The 26,446-nt window shown below is 41.8% G+C and overlaps 3 protein-coding genes across 7 annotated transcripts; 1 reads left to right on the forward strand and 2 right to left on the reverse strand.

Moving 5' to 3' along the window:
• Nucleotides 1–3,984: 3,984 nt before the first annotated feature.
• On the reverse strand, nucleotides 3,985–11,489 carry abtb1 (ankyrin repeat and BTB (POZ) domain containing 1). Of its 4 annotated transcripts, none has more exons than XM_075474725.1 (12): nucleotides 11,425–11,489; nucleotides 10,450–10,512; nucleotides 10,315–10,370; nucleotides 10,067–10,226; nucleotides 9,791–9,950; nucleotides 9,630–9,675; nucleotides 8,396–8,512; nucleotides 8,103–8,215; nucleotides 7,922–8,020; nucleotides 7,657–7,824; nucleotides 5,543–5,743; nucleotides 3,985–4,674 (listed from the first exon to the last, which is right to left on the reverse strand). In XM_075474725.1, the coding sequence occupies exons 4-12, from the start codon at nucleotides 10,099–10,101 to the stop codon at nucleotides 4,468–4,470; spliced, it is 1,146 nt and encodes a 381-aa protein (XP_075330840.1). In that variant the 5' UTR covers nucleotides 10,102–10,226; nucleotides 10,315–10,370; nucleotides 10,450–10,512; nucleotides 11,425–11,489; the 3' UTR covers nucleotides 3,985–4,467. The 4 variants fall into 4 exon arrangements, with proteins under 4 accessions (XP_075330840.1, XP_075330839.1, XP_075330842.1 ...); XM_075474724.1 differs by having other exon boundaries at nucleotides 10,067–10,211; nucleotides 11,240–11,489; XM_075474727.1 differs by having other exon boundaries at nucleotides 10,067–10,211; nucleotides 11,425–11,452.
• A 499-nt stretch (nucleotides 11,490–11,988) lies between these two features.
• On the reverse strand, nucleotides 11,989–16,977 carry LOC142389724 (deoxyribonuclease-1-like). Its single transcript, XM_075474728.1, has 10 exons — nucleotides 16,874–16,977; nucleotides 16,660–16,742; nucleotides 16,337–16,425; nucleotides 16,158–16,244; nucleotides 15,956–16,068; nucleotides 15,543–15,655; nucleotides 14,953–15,110; nucleotides 14,771–14,867; nucleotides 14,554–14,686; nucleotides 11,989–12,262 (listed from the first exon to the last, which is right to left on the reverse strand). Exons 2-10 carry the CDS (start codon nucleotides 16,738–16,740, stop codon nucleotides 12,150–12,152), a joined length of 984 nt encoding a protein of 327 aa, XP_075330843.1. The 5' UTR covers nucleotides 16,741–16,742; nucleotides 16,874–16,977; the 3' UTR covers nucleotides 11,989–12,149.
• Nucleotides 16,978–21,563: 4,586 nt separating this feature from the next.
• On the forward strand, nucleotides 21,564–26,058 carry LOC142389727 (keratin, type II cytoskeletal 8-like). 2 transcript variants are annotated; one of them, XM_075474733.1, is made up of 9 exons: nucleotides 21,564–21,911; nucleotides 22,061–22,269; nucleotides 22,382–22,442; nucleotides 22,626–22,721; nucleotides 22,812–22,976; nucleotides 23,396–23,521; nucleotides 23,843–24,063; nucleotides 25,623–25,669; nucleotides 25,741–26,058. In XM_075474733.1, exons 1-9 carry the CDS (start codon nucleotides 21,651–21,653, stop codon nucleotides 25,773–25,775), a joined length of 1,221 nt encoding a protein of 406 aa, XP_075330848.1. In that variant the 5' UTR covers nucleotides 21,564–21,650; the 3' UTR covers nucleotides 25,776–26,058. The 2 variants fall into 2 exon arrangements, with proteins under 2 accessions (XP_075330848.1, XP_075330847.1); XM_075474732.1 differs by having other exon boundaries at nucleotides 21,566–21,911; nucleotides 25,763–26,058.
• The last annotated feature ends 388 nt before the right edge of the window (nucleotides 26,059–26,446 follow it).

The following is a 26,446-nucleotide window of genomic DNA, read 5'->3' on the forward strand; positions in this document are numbered from 1 at the left end:
CCGTCAAAGAGTGTTCCACGAGCTTCACAGAGAAATGGGACATCTTGGGGTCGAGAGGACTATGAACCTGATCCAAGATCGATTCTATTGGGCTCGTATGTACTCTGAAATAGAACACTTTGTCACCCAAGAGTGTGAGTGTCTCAAAGCAAAGCGACCTCACAAACCAACCAGGGCTCCCATGGCAACCATTGTCACAACACGGCCAGGTGAGCTAGTTTGCATTGACTTTTTACACTTAGAGACATGCAAACAGGGATTTGAGTACATTTTAATTGTGATTGATCATTTCACTGGTTTCGCCCAAGCCTACGCCACGAAAAACAAGTCCGCCAAGACTGTTGTTGACAAACTATTCAATGACTTTGCACTGCGCATTGGATTTCCAGAGAGAATCCACCATGACATGGGAAGAGAGTTTGAGAATCAGCTGATGGACCAACTACAGAAGAGCTGTGACGTGCGGGGGTCGCACACAACATGTTACCACCCCCAAGGCAACGGAAAGTGTGAACGATTTAATAGAACAATCTTATCAATGCTCCGTACCCTCACAAGTGAACAGAAGGCTGACTGGAAGAGCTCACTGACAAAACTGGTGCATGCGTACAACTGCACCCGCAGTGGGGTCACAGGGTTCTCTCCCTACTACTTGCTCTACGGAAGGTCACCTCGCTTACCAGTAGACCTGCTGTTCAACCTACAGCCCAGAGAGGCAAAAGAGACTTATACTGAATATGTACAGAACTGGCAAAACCGAATGCAGCAAGCCTATGAGATTGCATCCAAAACAGCAGCCCGAGAAGCTCTACGAGGCAAGAAAGGCTATGACAAAAGAGCACATGGAGCCGACCTACAACCTGGTGGACGGGTGCTTGTGCGTAACATGTCAGAGAGGGGCGGCCCTGGTAAACTGCGATCCTACTGGGAAACTAAAGTGCATGTGGTGGTGAAGAGAAGGAGCAGTCACAGCCCGGTGTATGAAGTAGCACCAGAGGGAGGTGGTAAGAGTCGCATATTGCACAGGAATCTTCTACTCCCATGTGACAGTCTGCCCTTGGAGAATCCGGAACCCATCCCTGCAAAACAAGAGAGGAAAATGCAGACACGGACGAGAACAAGACAGCACCAAATCAACGAACCAGTGGAGGACTCTGAGAGCGAAAGCGGTGATGAAGTTGAGCTGGTGTGTCGTTTCCCATACGACCAAGAACCAAGTCAGAGAGCTGCAGACTTGAATCCAGAGGCAGAGCCATTTGCACCAGCTCTGACGGTGCAAGACAGAGCACCAGATCTGGAAGATGCAATGGTTGTGGAAGAGGATGCAGATTCAGATGACAGGAACATCACAGCTGATGGACATGGTGGGAATGACACTGTAGAGCCTGTGGAAAGTCTGCAAGAGTCGTTAGAAGAAGATAATCCAGACCCTCTGCCACCGACCAGCTACACGCGGCGACACAGGCACCGTCCCCAAAGACTGACCTACGACTCCTTGGGTGAACCAACATGGGTGAAAGCGGGTGCAGAGAGCTTGCACGTTGGGAGAATGTCCTCAGCCTGTAACCCACTGGTCATGTGGCGACCGTGGGCATCACCAGACATTGACATAATGGGTTGAACTCACAGTATACGAACATTACTCAAGTTCAGAGAAAACGGAAGCTGAAAAGTAGAGTGGTGAAATGTTATGGACTGTGAAGAAGAGACAATTCCAGGAGAACAGATTGAACTGCTACTGTACAAACGAAGAGACTGGTAACAGACTAAAAGAACTGAGGCCGATATGAGTTCTGTTATATTTGAGAGTTGATCTGACTGGGGTCAAGAGTACAGCAACTGATCTTTAGTGGTATAGGTCTAAATGGGTCAGATACTTTGATAAATGGGTACTAAGGGAATTGAATGTCAGGTGCCACTTTAAACTAAGTAATACCATGTTTTCAGAGAGAAAGTTCAAGGTGTTGTGCAAAGGTACACTTTGGGTATCTGAAATGTCTGAGGACATTTATTATTGGAGGGGAGAGTGTGGCATACAGAGCCATAGTTAATTTGATTTCCCATTTTGGACAGCTCATGTTCAGGGTGGTGAAAATAGTCTGGGTGTTTTGTGATAAGATAGGAGATTAGTTTATTGTTGTTATTATTTAGTGTAAAATATGGTCATCAAGCAATCGGGATGCAGTGTCTAACCCTTACCAGCAGAGGGCTCGTTCGCTACACTGTGTGTTCAGGGACAAAGGGAAGTCTCGCGGGAATACGTTCCGCGAACGAGAACACACCTGTGAATGCGAAAGAAGCTGTGTGTGGCGAACGGGAATAAATAAGTTTACCTACTTTTGCTCTTTGCAGGTAAGAAGGGAGGGTTAGAAGGGTGTAATTGATGTGTGAATATGTTATGTGGTATTTTATAATCCCGGTTGGACTTAATGTGATTTTGGTTATAAACGTTACTTGTTCAGCGAACGTAATGTACTGAGGAAGGCTGGCCAGTGGTTAGTGTTGGTTGCCTAGCAACCTCGAGCGCCCGTTAAGCTGGAGAATAGCAGTCGATCTGCGCTGCTCATGTGTAGTTTATGATTTTAGAAATAAATAACTTAAAATAGATATACAATTAATTTGGTTAATATGACAATGTTATGTGGTACTTTATAATCCCAGTTGGACTTTGTGATTTTGGTTATGAACGTTACTTGTTCAGCGAACGTAACGTATTGAGAATGGCTAGCCAGTGGTTAGTGTTGGTTGCCTAGCAACCTCGAGCGCCTGTTAAGCTGGAGAGGAATAGAAGTTGATCTTAAAAGCTCGCGCTGCTCATGTTTAGTTCATGGTTTAAGAAATAGATACATGATTAATTTGGTTAATATGACAATGTTTGGGAGACGTGATTGACTGACTGTGTATTTCAGAAATAAGTTGATATTGAATGTACTTGATGAAACTGGTTTTTGAATAGTGATGTAAAATACATAATTATTTGTTTTGATGTTGGTGCTGATGTTATTAGAGAACGAGAACACACCTGTGAATGCGAAAGAAGCTGTGTGTGGCGAACGGGAATAAATAAGTTTACCTACTTTTGCTCTTTGCAGAACAAAAATCATTACAACAAATTAAATGTGTAGTGGAGGCAGTCTTCACTCTGCACCACGCTACATGTGCACACAGTCCATGTTATAAAAAGCTGCCTTACAACAACGTGTCAGGACATCCATAAGGCTGTGATGTCACCTCTTTACAAACCAGAAGTAAAGAGGTGCGCTCAAATTAACAATCTGTACCATCTGAGCTGAAGATTGAAAGAGGCGTTGTGAGACTTCTATGCCTGAAAGGACTGTAATATGGCATCTTTAAAGGGTTTCTCTTCAGTTCAAGCAAATGAGAACGTCACAAAAGGCGGAAAATTTTGACCAGATCACATTAGCATTAGATGAGAATTCAGATTTAAGATCCACCCAACAAAATGCTGTCCAGACATTTTGTCTGGAGAAAAGGGTTGATGCCTCTGATGTTGTCATCTCTGGTGGTTTTGAAAAAATAAAAAAATAAAAAATAAAGTCAGAATTTAAAGTCAGAATTGGTCAAAGCTATTCAGTTTGAGGAAACCAAAACAGACTCAGAATGAAATTCACGGAATTAAACACTATTTATGCTTGCGATAGCATGTTTAATTGTTCAAATTAGCGGCGACCATTCATTCATTTTCATAACAGCGGGCGACAAGAGGGGGAAAACACTGGTAATAACTCTATGTTCCACTCCACACGTGTGGCAAAGAGGTTTGCTGTGAAGATTTATGATTTTAGGTTTAAACAAGGTGCATATTGTTAGAGAGTAATTATCTAAAATGGAGGACTATCAATCCTACAATGAGGTGAACAAGAGCTGCAAAATCCAATGACTATATTTCATGTAACATCAAAACTGGAGTTTGAGGAGCAGACAATCATACAAACATAAACCTCTTTACACAGAGTTCTCAAGTGAGTGTCACCTTTTTTTCTTTTTTTTTCAAAACATAACAATAAAATTTCATTATGTTCCACATGATACACATATGAACAAAAGAGCAGATGTATCGGCCAGTGTTACTTCTAGCAGCTACAACTAATGTCTAAAATAAATTTTTGCATGTGTGATGCAAATATTGTGTTTTAAATATGCAATATATGATCTCCTCTCTATCCATCTTGTAGAACTGAACAACAGTTTCACCAAACACCTTTCTCACATTTGGTAGGTCTAGTTCAGAAGCTTTAAACAGCTGCCAGCTGTCTCTGACTATAGCCCCGTAACATCAGAACCAGCTACCTGCGTATATAGTGTACTGTGTGCCATACACTGTAAATAAAATGAACATTACAAACATACATGTGCATATGTTATCACGTTTTGCCTGTTGTTGCGTCATCTCTCAACAGACGTCCACCTTAATCTCCACAGCAGCTCCAATGAAAGCCTGACGTCTCAACAGTCAATATTAATGCTGGAGAGCAGCTCCTCCAGAGCCTCCAGCTTCTGATTGGCCTCCTCGATCGCGCTGAACGTCTGCACGTTGCTGGCGATGTGGTAGCGGATGTCGTCCACCAGAGGGACGGAGTCCGTCTCGTGTCTCTCCTCCAGCGATGCAGCATCCTCCTTCACGATCTCGGCAAATTCAGCCTGTTCCACCAGCTGTGACAGACAGGTGTAACAGGTACACGGGTGTGAATTTACCCTAAGGGGGGGGGACGCTAAGCAAGCCTGACCAGAATATCCTGAACATCAGCTTCTGCTCACAGTTGTTGAGTTATTGAAAATGGAGTTCATTTAGCAGCGACTAAAATATCCCATTACCTTTAATGAGACTTTGCATTGTGATAAAAGTCAGATAAAAGATAAAAGGCTAGTCGAGTACCACTGAGATTTTTATTAAAGGAAAATGTTCAAGTTTGTATCTAGGTTTGCTTTCTTAAAGCTGATATTCATTTTTTTTCCTTCTCTTTAGGATGATGATTTATTTTTGCACATATGTAAAGCGTGGTTTGCTGCTGGGCCTGTTGACAGCAGTGAGGGTTTCATGCCAGCACTCCTTTCAAACTAGGCGTGTGCCAACGGCAATCTACTGCAGATAATACACTACTAAGGAACTGCCTCATAAAAACCTGCTTCAAAGAAAATAAACCCTCCCTTTAGAATTCATCCTACATATTTCACTGCTTCTACAGAAGCTGAATAGTTATAAAAAGGCAGCTGTTGAGCAATTTGGGTAAAATGTACATTCACATGAAACACGACTGTTTGAATAGAGTTAAAGAAACATAGGTAACAGGTACTCTACAGCTGCCCCCCCCCCCCCCCCCCCCCCCCCCCGTTTTTATGAGTAAATCAAAGCTTATCACGTGCCAACTCCAGCTTTATAGTCAATGAAAACATGAGGGTTGAGTTAAACACCACATCTAATTGGCAAGAAAGCAGTAAAGAACCATCAGCTGGGATATTTCAGGTCATTCACCCATCATGAAGCTCAGGCTAGCGTCAACACAGAGACACGGAAACCCACCCGCTCGATTATCTTGGCCATGAACTCCGTGCACTGATCCTCCAGCCGAGAGAGACGGAAGAGCTTGGCCGTCTTCCACATGTGCAGGACGTTGTCCTCACAAATAGTCTTGGCAAGCGTCTTCCCACAGAGTCGCCTCAGCCCCGGCAGCAGATACATGTCAGCCACACACAGCACATCAAACACGTTCTCCATCGTCAGCTGGACATAAAGAGGAACCCGTCAAACAGCAACCAAGTCTTGGCTGAAATTTTGCTTCTTCTGTAAAGGCATTAAGTTTTAAGAGTTTTTGTTTTTTTTAGATCGTCAATGATCATAGAAACACACAGAATTCATCTAAACATTCGATGCGCTGCAGGGTTGAGGATGTAAACATGTCAGTCAGCTAATTAGAAGCCGCAATCATAAACTTAGTTCATGCATTTGTTGTATTATAATTATGCAACTACTGAAAACGGAGCACATTAGCCTTCATTTGAAGCTGCGTTTGAAGTTTAAATGATCTCTGAGCTCTGTTTAGTTATCTACTTGGTGAATGATGTGTCGAACCCCCGTGGCTGCTAAAATATGCCACCAGGTGATTTCTAAATTCATCTGTCTGGTGCAGAGAAATGAACCAAATTATTAAAATTGCCAGCTGGAAATCCAAAACAACAAGCAGAAGGTGTTATGTTCTCATTAGCTGACGGTAACTGGACGGCTCTGGCTAAAGCTGGTATAGAAACATTAAAAGTTCAATAGTTAAAGTGCAAGTACTAACACCTTTGTACCTACACATGCTGTTTTTCTATAAAAAAGGCTCATGCCTTGCAGTAAGAAACTGGTCATTTCAATGTCTTTGTTAGAACTGCTTGAGAAACCTCCACTACTAACCAACACATCAGTTGTTTCAACCATTTGCCTCTTAATTATCACCAAGATATAAACATCCTGCCCCAAGTGTGAAACCCCACCCCAGGGGGAGGGTGATGGTCAAACAAAAGGCCAAAAGCCCCTTTATCTTGCCTCCTGGGGGAGGTTCCTCAGGTATAAATGTTTAAGGTGCTGTTTACACATACCCGGGTATTTTGATAAACGAAGACCTTTCCCTTAGTTTGTGCCTTTCGTTTATACACAAACGGAGTTTTTTCCTCCGAAAACGAAGCTAAAAAAAAAACTCCGGCAAAAGTGGAGATTTTTTAAAAACTCTGTTTAGCGTTTGTGTGTAAACTGGTTGAAAGAGACGAAAACGAAGTTTTCAGAATGGAATGCGGAGTTGTCGTCATAGTACAGAGCCCCGCCCCTATCCGCCATGTTGGCAGGATGCTAGCGTGAAAACGCCATTCATTGTTTATCTGGCAAGCATGGAGGTACTAGCAGCATTTCTGTTGTTGAGAGCTATACTCGCTTGTGTGATTTTGAAAATTACAGTCATACAATGTATTGAACAACAAAGGCGCATTAGGGCGCGGGCGGAGGGCAGCAATTGCGGAGCTTCTGTAGCTCAGTCTCGCTGTCAGTCCACAAACATGAGCCTGGCGCCATATTTTCTTCTTGAAAAGGATCCGGAAGTTCTTCCTGTCAGCGGTTCTCTATTAGGCTTCTGATTGGCTTGTGTGGAATTCTCATTGTTCTAACACTGCCACCGTCAGGCTTGGCGTAATTTAACAGCTCCTGATAGCGTATTTATGCGGATCAATGTAGACGTGTTTTTTTTTTAAAACGGGGCTGTGTGCACCTAGTTTTTTTTGCAAACGAAGGTTAGAAAATATGCGTTTATCAAAATACCCGGGTATGTGTAAACAGCACCTCAGTCTCTCCATTGTTCGGGGTCTTTTTTCACCGTGACCGCTGAGGTGCAGAGAAAATAAAACAAAAAAAGTCTCTATCTAATTTTTCATCAGAGGTAACAGGAAAACTTTCCCAACAAAACCAGTTTATCAGCCACAAACTGGTCCACGATGGCTTTTTCCTTGGCTGACAACCTTTTTATGACTCATCGTCTCGAAAAGCAAGTTTTTTCCCCATTTTCTCCCAGAATAAAAAGTAATAAGCATAATAAGCGTGTATAACAATAATAATGTGTGCATCCCCGATATACAAATCCACCTCTGACAGAAAAACTGTGCACAAACCTCTGTGTCATCGGTGTAGATGTAGTACATGACGTGGATGAAGATTTCATGGGAGATGTTGTGTAAAGTAATCACTGGGGTGCTGGGCTGGGACTGCAGCTGCTCTCCCTCACTGAAGTGGTCCTCCAGTAACGCTTTAAAATAATCACTGCGTCCGCAGAAAAACGCCTGGAGACACACACACACGATAAAGGTTTCACATTCACACGAGTGTCAGGATCAGGACAGGGGTCTGAGGAGTGCTGTTAGAGCTTCCAGTCTGTACCTTATGACATAAGAAATCATAACCCTCTACTCTGAAACAGATGTCGGGATAAGTAGGGAAACGGTCGACTCTGTTGAAGGGAAGTTCGCCAAATCCAACCTGAAAGGAATCGACAGATGTTAAGCACAGAAGCAGGCACAGTGTGCTGAAATTGTTGAGGGCGCTGCCATCAAGTCCTTACTCTTAGTTCGGTGGGTAACGCACAGTCTGCTAACTGAGCCATCTCATCCTGTAGCTGACAGCTCTGAGGCTCCAGGCTGAGAACTTTCACACAGATTCCCGGCTTGTTGGACACTTCAATAAGACAGAGAAAGGAAACATAACTCACTACTCATCACTCGTGCAGATCAAAGACAATCCAGAAAAAAGGCCCAACGTTTTAAAAAGCATTTTGGTATTTTGAAACTATTTGAATAAAGTGTTTTATTACTGTGTGCAATCAGCTGTAAATGTAAACCGAGAGTTCCGTCTTACCAAACTCATACACCTGTTTACATTTATTCTCCAGCTCTTCGATGAGATCTGCCATTTTGCACTGCTTGGCGAGTCTTCTGCTGTCCTCCAAAAGACTTATGTCAATATCCATCCGTCCTGTAATATCAAGTAAAAACAAACTAAGTGTTTTCTCCCACCTTTTCCATTTCATTTGCATTTTCACCCACAAAACCACGCAAAGAGTAGACTTGCACGAGTTAGGGAAAAGTCCAACATTCACATCCTTTGTGGTAGAAGTCGTGGTTAAATATCTTTCCATGAGTACAGTTACGCTTTGTTTCAAACGCGCTGTGAAAAGCAGGAGTCCCCATTAAGTGGTGTCCTGTGCAGATTTGTCGTGGACAAAGAAATCCACGCTTGCTTTCAGTGCTCGTCACCAAAATCGAAGATTAGCATGTGGTTTTTGTTTTCTTCCTACATGTCAAAATATAATTTCTTCAGTCTGCTTGTAGCAGCCTTCTTTCTTTTACTGCCTTTAAAACAGCACTGCTACTCTTATCTGTGCATCAGTAATGGTAGGAATTTGATCTATTTTATGTCTCAAATAATCTCTTTAATGTTGTGTTAGTTTTTCTCAAGTCTTTGAGCTAGTTTATTTTGTGACACACACTTATTTTGTCTCTATTCTATTCCAGATGGTGATGAAAATGCCCCTGACAAAACTGGGTCTCATTCATAAAAATGTTGCTCCATAGCAGCACAAGCAGAAGCAAACTGACAAAGTACTTTAAATCCAGTGAGTTCAACCGACTGCGGCTGCTGGTTCTTCAATGGGGCATGCATTCGGTACCATTTGTTAGCAAGAGAACGCAAATACTGCCAGGTCAAATTTCACAAAAAAAAACGTTAAATTGAGATGCCCGTTTGGGCCACTGCCTTTCAACCTGCATGTCAGAGCACTGGATTTACCAGAAGGTTATGCTTCTCTAAATCTAAATGGTGATTAAAACAAAATACGGATTTGAAAAAGAAGGTGTCTCCTCCTAACGGATTAGACAATACGTGATCTCAAGCTGTATATTTCTTATCGACTCCTTTTTAGTAGGCGTACATATTTGGGGTCGTCTTATCTTTTGCAGGAATAAATTCAAACGGTAAGACATGCTGGCCACTGAGCATCTCCAATGGAGTAGCTGAACAGACCGCTTTTGTCGTTTTCAGACTACTAATTCACTACTAATTTCAGAATACTAATTCAAATCTTGCCCCTCACCTGTATAGAAATATTGCAGGATGGCTCCAAAGGCTGCAGGATTAATCTGAAATCAAAACAGCTTTTATTTGTATCGGCATAAACTCTACTTATTCTAACGGACATGACAGTCACAAGGCAGGGAGTACAGAATGAATCCGTCAGAAAGGGACTTTACTTACCAAAGGATGCTTGAGGGTGATGAGGTTCTTTCCTTTCCATTTGCTCTCAAACATTTCGGTGAAGTACTCCGAGCGTGCGCTGAGAATACATCGGTGGGCCTGAAATGTTTGTCCGTGAACCAGGAACTTGACATCGCTGTGCTGACCCTGCTCCAGTATCCTAAAGGCAACATACAGATACGTTTCTTGCAAACTGTAAATGCGGTCGACTGTTTCCTGTTTGGTCCTCTCCTTTTACTCTTAGGTCAACGCCTGGACCGGATGGGGCACACTCACATGTGCAGGAGGTAGTTAAAATCATTCCGTTGCATGGGACGGACACTGACACACTTGTACTCTTTGAGCAGGCGTCGAATGGAGTCATTCAGGGAGCCGTAGACACACCTCTCCCCATCAAATGTGTTGGCTTCACACTTGGCACCTGAAAGTCAAGGTGCTTTTAAAAAAAAAAAAGCATGATTCAACAAAATATTTAACTCTGCTTCGTTTTTTACCCTTATGATGAGCACATTGCTCGGCCTTACCACTAGCCAGGAGGTACTGGACAAGCTCCTCATGACCACAGAGACAGGCGTAATACCTAATGGACAAAGTGTCTTCATATCAAGCGTTCATCATAATGATGGTGTTAGACAGAGGATTACTTTCACTGTACTTACAAAGGGGTGCTGTCCCACTGATCTCTCACATTGAGGTCTGTGTCTCTTTGTTCAACAAGGTATCTTGGAGAGAAAATAAAAAGAGTGGATACAGTGATTGGCTGGTATCAACATGATCACAGCCTGTTATCAAATGAGCGACCCAAAGTCACAAAGTTCACAAAACTTCAGCAGATTAAAATTGGTACATGACGATAGGATCATCCCTGGGTGTAGTGCAAAACAGAAAAATGGGACAACTGAACGTTATAAACACATCTTCTTCATGCAACAATTTAAGCCCCTCTTTTTAATCATGCAACCCTGGGTTCTTGAGTCATCATGGGAAAACTGACTGATGATTTTATTCATGTCACCTTGGTTACAGTAATTGAAGTACTGGTATTTTGGTTCGTGTGAAACATAACATTTAAAGTGTGTTCTCTACAGAATTGGACTGTAACGCTATTTAGTCATTAGCAGGACTCTCCCAAAGCACAGAAAGTATGAACGTACCATCCTTTGGCCATTTGACCCTGACAGCTTGGTTGCATCTGGAAACTGAGGAGCTGACCTACAAAATGTTTGCTAAAGTTACAAGCTGGGTTGTCACAGCTAATGTTAGCAACACACCTTCCACTCCCGTTTATATGCAAAACAGTTAGCTTTGCGCCAAACAGCAAGACAGGAGGCAGAATAAAGGCTATACTTTTTTCCTTTTTGTGGATAACTATATATCCACGTAGTGTACATGCTTTAAGAACGGGGCTTTTAGCCTAACCAAAATAATGTCACCACAGCCTCTGGTTACCTGACTCTACAAATGTCGCCCTTTCTGCAACTACTAAACAACTCGTGCACATCCATGGTCTCCTCGGTGTTTTCGGTCCTCTGTAATACATTGAGACGGCCTGTCTACCGGACAGGTGAGTGACGGTTTGGTGTAGCTTCACAGGTTGCTCTTAGGACGCTGAGAAAGTTGGCAAGCTCACACACCTCCTTCGACAGTTGTTGACAACCAGTGGGTCCTCTCTGTGTTTTGGTCGAAGGCTTCAGCAGTCATGTGACTAGAGAGCGTTCACTTACATCATGTACGGAATAGCAGCTAATAAAGGCTATACGATTCTCCCGGACCCGCAGGATTATTTTAGCCATATCTACTTTGATATAACATGAATACAAACAAATAAAATTGCTTTTACAGCAAGGTTATTTCACTGACAGTCTAAGCAGAAGGCATGTAATTTGACTTAGTAAGAAGCCGGAAGTGACTTTAAAACTCGAATTTCCCTGCTCAAATAGTTAACACGAATGCATCAGCAGGCGTTATGTTATTTTCGAACATTCTCCGCATCTGGAAAAGCATTTCACTGCAACAATAGCCAATAAACAATAAGGCTCAACGCTGTTCTTGACATGCAGTTTCCCTAAGTTATTGAATACAAAGTTCTGTCTCTTTCGCTGTTTCATTCCACCGTCGGACCAAACGACGACTTGAAATGTCCCAGTTTCTGCCTACTGGAGCTAAACAAACCTCTTTCACACAGAGCATCCACAGTCAAATACATGTTGATGTATATCAGGTGTTTCTTTATTCATAGATTACATGGAAGATAATTATATACAAAAAAAAAATTGCCTTCCCTATTATTTTGCAAAAAAAAAAGAACTATTTTACAATGTAAATTCAGTTTCATCAAGATCTGAAAAATATCTTCCTTTTACTGCAGTGGTGCAAACTGGTGTTTCAATAAGCTGATCTGAAGCTGAAGTTTTTCTCGCTTCAGCAATAGGGTTTCCCTCTGCAGATTTAGCACATCCTCTGACAAACTCTCTGGAAATAGAAAAGCACACAACACCATGCATTTAGGAATTTAATAAATTAGGTGAGGCTGCTTTTTTTTGTTGTTGTTATTGTTATTTTATATAGCACCTTTCAAAACATATAAGGAGTATTTTAATGCAAGAGATTTACATAAAAAATAAACTGCATAAACTATGCATAAAGTAAAAAAAGATGACAGAGCAATGTAAAACAGCCCACAGCATTATCCTCAACTACGTGCGCCAAATACAAAAACACCTTGAAAAGAGATGAGTGCTCAGCTGTGACCCTAAAAAATCTTTTGTTCTAACTCCCAGAGAAAGACGGTTCCGCTGTCAGCAAATGCTCAGTCCCTGTCTTAGTCAAGAACAAGGAACAATTAGAAGGCCTTGATTTCAAGACCTGAGATGTCTGTAAGCATATAGGGTGTTCAAGTTCACTTATATATTGAGGCCAGATTCTACAAGCTCTCATACACGAGGAGGAGGATCATGAACTATATCCTGAACTTTAATTGGAAGCGTGGAACTTGTGATTAGTCACGTGTGAAGACACAAAAGTATGAATGAGCATTTCTGTCTGCTGGAAAGACACTAGAGAGCATACTTTTGCAGTGTTCCTCGACTGAACATGTTTATCAAGTTTATCAATGTATTATGAGTTTTTAAGCCCCGAGTCTGGAGAACGTCATAGGAACCTGATTTGGGGAAAAAAAAACCTAACTTTAGTTTCACTATGATTCAACTTAAAGGGGAACTCCAGGGCATTTGAAGCGCATTTCCATTGCTAGAGGTTGTCAAATACTGATAGTAGGACACAGAGAGGTGCAAATCTGCGCTCCCTGTGTGGAGATCGCGCTGTTCGCACAGCATGTCATGCGAGGCTAATACGTGGTGGCTAAGGGGCAAGCGCTAACCCTTCCACGTAAAACAACAACTTGCACACTGCAGAAACGTCACACCACTTTATAAACCATCCGACAATAAAGTCACAAGCCTTACCATCAAAACCATATGCATGGTTCTCACATTACTGGCATGGGGACGTTACAAAACAACTTTATAAACAGCATGTAACTCACCGGCTGGTTGTACGCTCGCGCATGTGAAAGCCCAAAAGAGTCGATGGACGATAATCCCATATACAAAACAATTATCTTCTCTAGAAAAACTGTGTTCAAGTATTTAAAACATTAAAACAATATTACTGGGCATGTATTGTTGTAATGTTTTAAATACTTGAACGCAGTTTTTCTAGAGAATATAATTGTTTTGTATATGGGATTATTCTCCATCGACTCTTTTGGGCTTTCACATGCGCGAGCCTACAACCAGCCGGTGAGTTACATGCTGTTTATAAAGTTGTTTTGTAACGTCCCCATGCCAATAATGTGAGAACCATGCATATGGTTTTGATGGTAAGGCTTGTGACTTTATTGTCGGATGGTTTATAAAGTGGTGTGACATTTCTGCAGTGTGCAAGTTGTTGTTTTACGTGGAAGGTTTAGCTCTTGCCCCTTAGCCACCACGTATTAGCCTCGCATGACACGCTGTGCGAACAGCGCAATCTCCACACAGGGAGCGCAGATTTGCACCTCTCTGTGTCCTACTATCAGTATTTGACAACCTCTAGCAATGGAAATGCGCTTTAAATGCCCCGGAGTTCCCCTTTAAGTGTGTTTAGAGACACCCAGTAGCTAATTTTAGCCACTGTGGGGACATCTTAGAGTAGTCAATGGAGACAGACTCTCACACACAAGCGGACTTCACTAAGTGTGATATAATATGGCAGCATCCAATTTTACTTAAGGGCTTCAAGGAAAAGGGGGTAAGTGCTTATGCGTGTACTTTTCAGGTTTATTTTGAGGAATGCTTCAAAAATTTATTTTAATTTCACTTCACCAATTCGGACTTTTTATGTAAGTCCATCACATGAATTCTTCCTATTTAAATTGAAGGCTGCAATGTGACAAAACAGGAGAGGTGCACCAATAGATGAATATCTTTTCAATGCACTGAGCATAGTTTGAGCGATGTCACAAAACCAAACCTTTACACCCTATAATGCGAGCCTTTGTTATTCACAAAATCTTGAAAACAAGAGCATTTCATTCAAAATTTACATAACTAATTATATTCGTATGTAGACACTCCCACTTCCCTTTGCATTGCCTTTCCCAGAGGCAACACTACACTGGAATTCTTATAGAAACAAACAGTACATACAAAGTCAATTCGTCAAGAACTACATTCCATATCTCCCAGTGACTAGACAGAGTAAATTTCAGTTTTGCTCCTTACCAGTAACAGCTCTGTTAACTGACACTAGCCGGGACTCAACATTTCCACATCTTTGGTTGGTCCTTGTCATCCAGAAAGGAGAAGCGCCGATTAACTCTACCTCAACAGGGTAGTGATCACTCACTCTCAGAGCCTGTAGGAGGGTGTGTGGACTGAATGAAGAATGTTCTAGCCAGGAAAAATGTCTCTTTCACTGTGGTAAAGAAAGCTAACTTACCATTTCTTCTGTCATGGCAAACTCTTTGTGGAAATTAAATGGTTTGGCTGAGTTTGGCACAATGGCCGCCATCATGTCATCTCCATACACTACAATCCTGCAGGAGAAAAGCATTACAAGCTCATGATTTCATCCGACAATATGAACATTCCCTTCCTGAAAATAATGTCACATGTCTTTGCCTGTCGTATGCGTGATCATTGGTTGTTCTTGCAGTGGTGTCCACATCATCAGCAATCAGCCAGTGGAAATTCTCATCGCTGTGAATACGGATCCCCTCCATTTCCTCAGGGGTGACAAATGCACCATCTGCTCTGAAGTCCCCCAGGATCATCACATTCTAAAATGATATGGAAAAACAGCCAGTGCTATTACATTACATTACATTACATTACACTTAGCTGACGCTTTTTATCCAAAGCGACTTACAGCTATTTAGATACAGGGTATTGGTTACAGCCCCTGGAGCAATGTGGGGTTAGGTGCCTTGCTCAAGGGCACTTCAGCCATGGATAGAGGTGTAGGGAGAGGTAATGGCGGGATTTGAACTTGCAACCCTCTGTAGTTGCTATCACAACTTACTACAATATCCATTCACTGAAATATGACTATATAGAGAAACACATTGAGAGTGACTATTCACAACTTGAGTATTTCAGTGATTATTTGCAGGTCATGTAGGCTGCAGTAATAACAGCTATTCCTGTTATGTAACTGTATATAATAGAAGTGTGAGTGGTTATAATTATAAAACCAAGAAATTACTCCTCACAGCAGTTTTCCACTTGTCTTTGACCGCCAGAAAGACCTCGTACAGCTCATCCAGCTCTCTCTCCGAATTATGCGGTGTTGTGTGGACTGGGATCAGCACTAGATCCTTCAGCACTGCGTCAAAAACAACTCTGCTCACTCCACATGCTTAACGATACTCCCCCACTGTGACATAGCTTAAACATGTCTGGATGAACATACAAATTGTTGACTGAGTTTGCTTGACACACCTGCTGCCCACTCCTTTTAACCGCATGTCATTATACATCACACTCATCCACTTAGAGGCATAAACAATACTGTGTGCATACATACTGTATAGACATGACTCAGAAATACCAGAAAGCCCAGCAACCATCAACAAACATTGGTGCACAACCTGTCTTCAAGCCTGAGACAAGTGCAGAGACTGACCTGTGTTGCGAGGTGTGAAGAAGAGAATGTAGGGTTCTCTTACAAACGCATCCATGTCATTCGCCTGGTTGTCTTCATATTGATAGCAGTCAATCAGGTCGACCATATTATCCCTATCAGTAGGAAAAAGGTGTGTTTTTAAGCAGCTTTTTGGTGGTTATATTCCAGCTCTTGGAGTCTGGTGGAATGATGTATGATTTACCTGTAGAGAAACATAAATTGTTCTTTGTATCTGGTCCTTCCTAGGCGGGTACTGAGCTGCAGTGCATAGTGATTGGATGTGTTCACCCTGAGACACACAGGACGGTCAAAGCCAGCGTGTTGTCATTGTATTGTATTGTCAAAGGCAGCAACAGTGGATTATATAAAATTAAAAATTACCTATTAAGTTCTTCCAGGAGCAGTTTAATAGAAGCCCCACTCACATCCACAACCTCCAGAATGACTATGATGTCGTATCGAGACACAATCTGCGAAAAACCTCAGTAATCAGGCTTTGGGGTTTGTTTGTTTTGCCCAGCCTCCCCTCAGAGTTTGTCACGATAAACTCAAAACAGCCATAATTGCAGTTACAAAACAGGTATAACTTTCATTATCATATTTGACACCACACCTGGCAGCTCCCCAATAACCCCATCAGTGACAAAACCGATGCATTCCAGGAAACCAAACCAGAGTAATTATTAATTTTACTGGTGTTTTGCCTTAACCAGGATGGACAAGACATCTGGATCTGAGACTTTTGTAAGTCCAAACCTCTGTGCGTTGAATGCAGCGATCTTCATATCTGACAAAAGAAGAGCTAGAATGAGACATTTAATCTTCTTGTAAATAAACATGTGAAATGTACTGAGCTTTGATTCATACATACAAATGACAGACATACTCTCAAATCTCTGTTTTCCCAACTTTAATTACCTCTAGTAATGTCAAGATGTATTCCAAATGGCGCAGCGTCAGTCGCACACACGGATGTCAGACCTTTGGAATATAGCAGCTCTTGGTTGCGTGAGAAACATATTTTTCTAGCTGTTTGTTTAACGGAGGAAAATGATTGGCTACTCAGTTCCACAACAGAAGAGAGTTTGAAAAAGGATTTCACATCTAGTGGATAGACCAGTTCTTCTGGTCACATTTGATGTGATTAAGGGCAGTTAAGGCAAGGCAAGGCAAGTTTATTTGTAGAGCACAATTCGTACAAAAGGCAATTCAAAGTGCTTTACAGCTAAAAAAAATCACAAGAAGGCAAATAAAATCATTCCAAAAAACAAAAAATAATTAATTAGTTAATTAATTAAATTCAAAGCAAAGAGTGCAGATAAAATACTTTCAGGTGTCATATGCACAGCTAAATAGAACTGTTTTCAACCTGGAATTAAACATTGTCAGAGTTAAAGCCTGTCTCACATCTTCTGGAAGACTGTTCCAGATTTTAGAAGCATAAAATGCAGCCGCACCTTGTTTAGTCCTGACTCTGGGCACCAGCAGGAGACCCCTCCCTGAGGTTCTCAGAGCCCGAGTTGGTTCATATGGCTTTAACATGTCAGGGATGTACTTTGTCGCTAGACCATGAAGAGACTTGTACACAAGCAGAACTGTTTTAAAGTCTATTCTCTGAGCGACAGGAAGCCAGCTCAGAGACCTGAGCACTGAACTAATATGGTCGTATTTCCTGGTTCTGGTCAGGACTCGAGCAGCAGCGTTCTGGATGTACTGCAGCGGTCTTACAGCCCGTTTAGAGCCCAGTGAGCAGGCCGTTACAGTAGTCTAACCTGCTGGAGACAAATGCATGGATAAGTCTTTCTAAGTCTGGTTTAGACACTATTCCTTTGATTCTGGCAATGTTTTTTAGATGGTAAAAAGCTGCTGATGTTATTGATTTAATATGGCTGTTAAAGTTCAGGTCTGAGTCCAATATTACCCCTAGATTTCTAACTTGATTATTAGGTTTTAGAGAGAGAGTCTCAAGGTGACTGATAACACTTTCTCTTTGTTTCTGTGGGCCCCAGACAATGATTTCAGTTTTGTCTGAGTTTAGCTGGAGAAAATTATTTTGCATCCACACACTGATCTGTTCGATGCAGTGACACAAAGTATCTACAGGCCCGTGTTCTCCTGCCGTCAGTGACATGTAGATCTGAGTGTCATCTGCATAGTTGTGGTAGGACACATTATAGCTGCGTATTAGCTGGCCCAAAGAAAGTATGTACAGATTGAAAAATAAGGGTCCCAGGATTGACCCCTGAGGAACCCCACAGGTCATAGCCATTTGGTCTGAGACACAGTTACCAATTTCAACAAAATATTTCCTGTCCTCAAGATAGGACTTGAACCAGTTTAAAGCACTACCAGAGATTCCCACCCAGTCTTCTAACCTCTGTAATAAAATTGCATGGTCAACTGTGTCAAAGGCAGCACTCAGGTCCAGGAGAACTAAGACTGAGACTTTGCCTGTGTCTGTGTTCAGGCGCATATCGTTTGTCACCTTGATCAGAGCTGTCTCAGTGCTGTGGTGGGGGCTAAAGCCTGATTGGAAAGTATCAAAAGCATTTTTAGATAGGAGAAGGTCAGTAAGCTGTTGGTGTAATAATTTTTCAAGGACTTTGCCTAAGAATGGCAGGTTTGATATGGGCCGGTAGTTGTTCAGTACTGTGGCATCAAGATCGCTCTTCTTTAGAAGAGGCTTAATGACAGCAGTTTGTAAGGCCTTTGGAAATGTTCCAGTCTGGAGTTACATGTTAAATAGATGAGTGAGTTGTAGTAACAAACTGCTCAGCACAGACTTTAGAAATCTAGTGGGCAACTCTCTGCCATGACCGACTCTTCTTTTCTCAATGGTGCCCTTTGCCTACTTTTAACTATTCTAACCTTGACAGGAGCAATGGTATCCAAAACATTTAAGAGACTAGAGATGTGTAAGAGTTCAACAGACACATCATCGCAACTACACAGAATATGTAACATTTCAGAAACAACATTTTAGATTTCTTTAACATTATGTTTCCTTTTTTTTTTTGTATTTCCTGAAATTTTGACCTATTTTTGTCAGGGTGTTGTTTTCTGTTTTATTGTGATGTTTTGTCCAATTCTGCTCTGTTTTCCAATATTTTCTTCTGCTTGTCGGTGTGTTTTTGCTTCACAAGGCCACCTTACTTGCTGGTTCACTGCACTTCTTTGGTGATGACTGCTCATTGCGTTCACAATATAATCTCCGGCCCTGTGAGGATTCTCATGTAACTATCTGTTTTTATTTTGTATATCCTGTGTTTGTACTCACCTTTGCCAACTTATTTCCAGTCTTTGTTCTTTTCCTGCCTTTAAATGCCTGGTTTTGTATGTCATCTCTCACTTTGCATATAAATTCCTCTGGCTCAGTCATTCTTTGCCAGACTGTTTGTTGTACAAGCTTTTTAGCCTGGTTTCCTTCGGTGTTGTTTTCATAGTTTTGCTGTCATTTTTCTGTAAGTTTATTCCTGGTTTTGTCTTGCCAGTGACATTGATCATTTCTCTTGGATTTCAAATATTTGCTTGTTAAACCCCTATCTTTGAAGTTTGAGACTTTTTTTCTGGTTTTTGCACCCTCAGGGGTGCACTACAAAGCAGGTTCAACATTTTCTAAGTATCTTTAGGTGATCTGGCTTCACTAAACTTCCTAAGCTGGAGATCTTGATCAACACAGGAAGTCAACCCAGATTTTCAGACTCTGGATGCGTGGACTCTCATGCCAAATGGGTGTTGGCTACAAGTGACCAGCCCCATTCAATAATTCCATCAGGCTGATGGCAGCCAAAACAGGAAGCATAGATGACGTGAGACAAAAAAGGGGAATGCAGACAATGCAATGCAGGTGAAATCTTAAAGTATGTGAGAATTTTGCAGTCTTATCTCATCAAGATTTGATACCGGCTGCTCTAAATGCTCCTTGTGCTAGGCAAAATAAACAAATTAAAGCAATTCAAATCAGTCAGTGAGCTTTTTTGCATATGTCTGACTTTATTTTCTCTCTTTCAGGCTCTGCAATGCTTAACAAATGGGTTATAGAGGTGTGGCTATTTTCTATAAATCTTTAAAACACCATAAGATGTATGTGGATATGAATATGAACCCACAAATATCATCTCAACCAATTTTGCAAATCTAAACATAGCAAAATATATGAGACAAAGGCTTGGAAATCTTTAGTATTTCAGTGATGATTTTGAATATTAAAAGTAACTGTTAGTTCCAAATCGTCAAAAGTCAGCCAGGAATAGGTTTTTTAAGTAATGAGTCTCCATTTCAGGCTACATAGGCATTCACTTTGGGTGACGCATCTTTCTGCATCTGATTTAAAGTCAAACATTCAAAGTTGGACAGAGATTCTCAGTGTCAACATACGGTCTATCTATCTATTTTACTTGATCATTTACTAAAAGAAGTGATTAGTTAGGAGGCGGTGCATGTGTGGATCCCTGATCTCTAAACCTCCATAATAGACTTGATCCTTGCAATTGAGTCTTTACTGGTTCTGCCATTACAGACTTTTAGGAGAAAAATGAACACCTGTATTACCATTTATAGACAAGAACTGTCACGCCATGGGACTATTGTTTTTAGTTATCATGTTTTAGATTACATTTTGGTTTTTAGTCATGTCATGTGTTAGGTTTTGCCATTGCTTTTCCCCTCACTTCCCTCACTCAGTTAATTAGTTCATTCCCCTCACCTGTTCATTCCCCACCAGTTGCACCCACTCACTTAATCACTCACTCCCTATTTAGTTTGCAGTTTCCCCTGTCTTGTGGCTGGATCTTTGTTTGTCTACCTACCCGACCTGCCTGCTTACCTGCCAAGAGTCCCGTTCTACCCCATGTTCTTCGTCCCCCCTTCCAAGTTAAGTAATTATTTATTCCATTCCATGCCATGCCCAGTCTTTTGTTTTGTTTTTCACAACTGTGTTTTTTGAATCCGGCTCTGCCGCGCCTTTTGTTTGCTTTTTTTAATAAACCAACCTTTACTTTTGAAGTCCGCATCCGTGTCCTCCCTTCCCATCCTCACCGTCTTGACAGAAACCTGACAAGAACTCAATAAATCAGACATCATATCCAATTGATTGGCCATTAAGGAGACTTTTTCAACCTCCACAATGGAAGGAATCAAAACTTACATAAAAAACATGGCCAAGATTATTCAGTTAGTTGCTAAACGTCTGACAAAGTTTTACACATTTTCGCTGGGGTAATAGGTCTCTCTTCATAATAACGTTAAATGTGAGAAATTAAATGGGACAAGCATCTCGAATAATTGATAACTTTCAAAACAAATAGTGATAGACAAAACAACAAAACTATCGCCGGCAATATGGGAAACATCCTGAGCTTGGAATGTGACTCGACACAACAAAGCCACAAGATGAATTTGGCCCTGATTAAAGGGCGTTTCTCATGTGTGTAAAAAGAAAAAACAAGTACACCTTGATGTGTAGTGCAAGATGAGAACTGCATGACAACTGAAAGAATGCATCTTTTCAGAGGGGTAGGTGGGAGAACAAGTGGCATGCGTCAGACCGGTTAACCCACATTCACATAACTTCCCTATCATGCCACTCCCTGTTCTGCCTTATAAAGTCGCCAAAAACAGATAAGACTTACACAGAACAACACCCCCACCACCTGAACACTCTTCTCCAGCAGTGAGATCTTCAGACAGCACCACAATGAGTCTTAGGCGCAACCGCAGCACCCGCCCTGGCCTTTATGCATCCTCTGGGGGCTTCAGCAGCATGTCCTTGGGATCCTACTCCATCCCCAGAATCAGCACCCCTAATTCTGGGGCTCCCATTACGGCTGTAACCGTCAACAAAAGCCTTCTCACTCCGCTGAAGATAGACATCGACCCCACTGTCCAAGCTGTTCGCACAAAGGAGAAAGACCAGATCAAGAGTCTGAACAACCGCTTTGTCTCATTCATTGATAAGGTAAAAAGAAATTTCACTCAAATTTATGTTTGACAAGTGGAAGTGATGAATGTATATGACATGGATAGTCCTGGTTGTACGAAATAGGCCACAACGCAGGCCTTTGAACCATTGTTTAAAGCTCAGAGTACTTTGTACTTGTGTTTAAGGTGCAACACCTGGAGAAGGAGAACAAAATGCTGGAAACTAAGTGGAAACTGCTGCAAAGACAGACTTCTGCTTCCTCCAACATTGAGCCCATGCTGAAGGCCTACATTGCCAACCTGCAAAAGCAACTGGAAGTTATCAGCAATGGCAAACAGAGACTTCGGGCAGAAAACAGTGAAATGCACAAACAAGTGGATGACTACAAGACCAAGTGAGAAATTTGCATCTGAACCGAAGATGATTTTTTTTTTTTTTGGCATGCAATAAGAAAGCGCTCAACGATAAGATCTGCATGAGTAATGTGATATGTGTGGCTGTTTCAGGTATGAGGCAGAGGTCAACAAAAAGACTGATGCAGAGAATGAGTTTGTCATGCTCAAAAAGGTAAACAATCATAAAGAAAATTCTTGTTTCATTTGCAACTTTAAATCAGTTTTCTCTAATTTAGCTGCTATGGAACATAGTTGTCTATTGAGTCCGTTGTCATGAAATGATTCTTACCAAAAGGTTTGAGCAAAAAAATGTCAGCGCTGAGAAAAACTTTTTTATTTTTCTTTTTGCCCCCAGGATTTGGATGCAGGATACATGTCAAATGTGGATCTAAACGAAAGGCTGTGTGCTCTCACAGATGAATTTAACTTCCTAAAGAATCTGTATGATATGGTACATAACGCCTCCTTGTTAATCTTCTCAAAATCTGCTGTGGTCTGGATTTTCTCCTCTTACGGTTCCTTTTGTGTTGTTATAAAAAAGGAGATGCGCGAGCTGCAGGAGAGCCTGAAGGACACCAGTGTGGTGGTGGAGATGGACAACTCCCGTGGGCTGAACATGGATCAGATTGTGTCTGACGTTAGGGCTCAGTATGAGGACATTGCTGCCCGCAGCCGCGAAGAGGCTGAAGGCTGGTACAAGAGCAAGGTGAGGAATAGATGACCCTGGGTCTAAACAAAGAGGTAAATGCCATGTAGGCAAGTAATGCATGTGAGCTGCTTTCCATCTGGAAGGTGGAATGTCGGGTTCTGGTAATTATGGACATGCATATCAGTGCAACACCCACCCTTAAGTAATAGAGCAACATTATGCTGCATGTTGACGGGTAGGTCCAGCATTGACCAAACTGCTTTGGGGATTGCTGTTGATTTGTTTCGCCGATGCTCGCATACCTTTGTGTAACAAACCAATGAGTAAAACCAGTTTCTGTTCAAAAGTTGGGAGAAATAAAGGGTAATCTACAAGATGAGCCTGATCTTTTTAACCAGAACTTGCTATGACGAGCCTGATAATTTCTGTTTTCTCCTCTTTGTTCTCCTGTTTGATCCTATCCTAATCGGCACCAGTTCAACCAGATGGCGGCTGAGGTAAACCAGTATGACAGTGAGCTGCATAACACCAAGGGGGAAATAGCTGAGCTCAAGCGAATGATCAACCGTCTACAGCGTGAGATTGATGCTGCAAAGACACAAGTGAGTTTAAGGTTTCCGATTTATTCAAAGACAAAGGTAGAGGGCTTACAGTTTGTTGTATAAGTGCATCTAAACTAATCCAAAGGCCACACGTCGGATGTTGCATTCTTGAACCTTAAACAGAAAGTAGAAATGAGGACTACAAAGGTGACGGTAACTAAAAAAACAGTTTTACGGATTCAAGTGAACTGTATCTTTACAATTCATGATAATTAGACCTCTAATTATCACATACCAGTCACACTGTCAAGGATAATTGACTTCCACTGAAAAGTTATGACTGAAGAGCTCAGATTTCCATGGAATTTCATTTCCGTGCAGGTTGCCAGCATTGAGGGTGTCATCACTGAGGTGGAAGCACGTGGGGAACAAGCGGTGACAGATGGCAAGTGCCGCATCAAGGAGCTGGAGAAGGCTCTGCATCAGGCCAAGCAGAAAATGGCATGGCAGCTCAGAGAGTACCAGGAGCTCATGAATGTCAAGCTGGCCCTCGACATAGAGATATCCACCTACAAGAAGCTGCTGGAGGGAGAGGAAGAAAGGTGAGCCGCACTGGCAGATCTCCGGCTAGGTTACAACTCTTAGACAATTTAATCTATCTTGCTTCAGGATAATCAACAATTGCCGGAGTTCCTGAAGAGCCATTGACAATTTCTTTGTCTTTTTTCTTTTTTTAAATCTCATGCACAAGAGTTACTGTCAAACTGAAGGAATGAATGTCATCACAGGATAATGACTTGAGCAAACAAAATAATTACTTGTGTGCACAGTATTTGAGGGGCTTGAACTGAGGGGCTTGAGCTTTTAACATTCTCACCGCTTTTAACCCATCGAGACCCGATGCAATGTGTGGGTACCGCAGTTCCCATAGCTGCACGGCGACACAAGTCTGAATGTGTTAAAACGGGATAAAAAGCCATCCATCCTTCCATTGTTTATACCCGCTTAATTAAATTTGGGGTTGTTGGGAGGCTTGAGTCTATGCCAGCTGGCTACACCCTGGAAAGGTCGCCACTCAATCGTAGGGGGATGGTTTAAAAAAGAAAAAACACACACACATTTGAATGACTTTTTTTATGGTCAAAACCTCACACGCAAAGCAGATCAGCCTCATGGCATTTTGCTTAGAGACATGTCAACGATAGATCAGGAAACATAACCATGAGATACTTAACCTTCAATCAGGCCCTTCAGAGCAAGTGGTTTTTTTTTTTTTCCCAAACTGATCCAATTTAGAAAATTCTAAGCTTAGTGTGCCTTGTCAAAGCAAACCCACTCCACCTCACTACACTGCTTTGAATCAAAATGTGCTCATTACTGCTCCCTTGTGATGGAGGTCACAGGCTTCAGTGTTTTCAACCCAACAGGCACAAAGTGAGACAGTAAGCATGTTTACACGTCACTAGAAAAAAAACGAATCGATGCGTTTGTCTGATTTAAAAAAAAAAAAAAAAAAAACGGACAAAACTGAGCTTCTCAAACCCAGAATAACACACCCAGATAATGCAGACCGTATCACTCCTGCATGTACACTCTCAACTGGACTCAGATAGCCGAGGTCGAGGATTCCATCTCTTTGTAAAAAAAAAAAAGCCAAAGATTAAATTCAAGCGGCTGAAATCCCAATCAAACCGCTTTCATTCACGCGTGTCTTTTTGTTCCTTTCGTCAGAGAGCTAAAAGTGTCTGAAATTGTGATGACTTGTAGTCGCTTAAGGATTCCCAGACTGTTGCTTTGCTTTAAAGAAAAAAAAAAGTCAGTGTCACCTGGCTAAATTCTTAAAAAACGTCTCCACGGTGAGTTCAACTACACTTTCACGTGTGATATGTTTATATCCCACAGAGAAAGTTAGAAGCCGGGAAATGTCCTGTACATTTCGAGTCCAAGTCCACAGCATCAGAGATACTTTTGGGTCAATCACTCAGTTTCGCTGTGGTTCGGGTGCAATGAAATTAATTGAATTGTGGCTCAACTCAGCCATTAAGAAATACACTCACATAAACTGTAACTGTTCTCTGTGGGACCTTCAGTCTCAACCACAAAGCATTGTCAGATTTTTTTTTACGCATCTTCTATTCACTGTATGCTTTCTCATTGACAGAATTGGACAGCAGTCTATTGTCAACATCCAAACAGTGCCCACCCAAAGTGAGTATTTCACAATGCAAAATCAGTGGCATCCCCTATCCTGACCGTGGTGCGTTTAATTCATTGTACAGTGTCCTCCCCTTGTCCTAACAGCCACCATGGTTGACAGCCACCAGCGGAGGAGGTCAGGCCCAATCCTCATCAAGACAGTGGAGACCCAAGACAGATCATACAGCTAAAGCCGAAAACACGCTGCAGTATTCACTCTGGCTGGGTCACCCTGGCCTTTGAATGCAGCCATTACATTAATCTCTTAGGAACTTGTTACTGGAAAAGCCAACTGCACAAATAAACCACGTGTGTGTGGGTGTGTCTGTGTGTGTGTATCCCTTCTACTTGTGTCACATAAATAACCACTCCCTTTGGTGGAAATAAATCTTTAAACAACAGCCGCAAACATCATTTGTCTTTCTTTAAACAGGCTTTAAAAGCTGGATTTTTTTGTGTTGGTCTATTGCTAGTCGGAGAAACCTGCCACCTGAAATCTTGGCTCAGTTTGTTTCCATGCTTTTGTGCCACATCTGCTTTGCGAGGCACAGTTGAGCGTGCAACCAGCACACTGCTGATTTATTAGATAAAAAAAAACACTTTCCTTCACAATACTCAGAAATGCAGAGGATTAGACAATTAGACGTACTTTTTTGTGGCATATGTCAAATAGAAATAGAACTAGATTGACTGTCCATTTAAAGAATGTTGCATTGTGGTAGAACTACAAAAAAGGCTGCTAAATGTCAGCTTCGACTTTTTCCCCTTTTAAAAAAAATAAATATAATT

Source organism: Odontesthes bonariensis, chromosome 10 (assembly GCF_027942865.1).
Source record: "Odontesthes bonariensis isolate fOdoBon6 chromosome 10, fOdoBon6.hap1, whole genome shotgun sequence".
Taxonomy (NCBI): Eukaryota; Metazoa; Chordata; class Actinopteri; order Atheriniformes; family Atherinopsidae; genus Odontesthes; species Odontesthes bonariensis.

Excerpts from the sequence above, each read along its gene's own strand:
- abtb1 (XM_075474724.1), bottom strand. The coding sequence starts at position 11,295 with ATGGATGTGCACGAGTTGTTTAGTAGTTGCAGAAAGGGCGACATTTGT. Across the intron at positions 10,513-11,239 it reads GGCGACATTTGTAGAGTCAG|ATACCTTGTTGAACAAAGAG; the intron begins GTAACCAGAGGC and ends TTTCTCTCCAAG. Across the intron at positions 9,676-9,790 it reads TCACCCTCAAGCATCCTTTG|ATTAATCCTGCAGCCTTTGG; the intron begins GTAAGTAAAGTC and ends TTTTGATTTCAG.
- LOC142389727 (XM_075474732.1), top strand. The coding sequence starts at position 21,651 with ATGAGTCTTAGGCGCAACCGCAGCACCCGCCCTGGCCTTTATGCATCC. Across the intron at positions 22,270-22,381 it reads GTGGATGACTACAAGACCAA|GTATGAGGCAGAGGTCAACA; the intron begins GTGAGAAATTTG and ends TGGCTGTTTCAG. Across the intron at positions 22,977-23,395 it reads AAGGCTGGTACAAGAGCAAG|TTCAACCAGATGGCGGCTGA; the intron begins GTGAGGAATAGA and ends AATCGGCACCAG.
- LOC142389724 (XM_075474728.1), bottom strand. The coding sequence starts at position 16,740 with ATGAAGATCGCTGCATTCAACGCACAGAGGTTTGGACTTACAAAAGTC. Across the intron at positions 16,069-16,157 it reads CAATTTATGTTTCTCTACAG|GGATAATATGGTCGACCTGA; the intron begins GTAAATCATACA and ends TCCTACTGATAG. Across the intron at positions 12,263-14,553 it reads AGTTAACAGAGCTGTTACTG|AGAGTTTGTCAGAGGATGTG; the intron begins GTAAGGAGCAAA and ends TTCTATTTCCAG.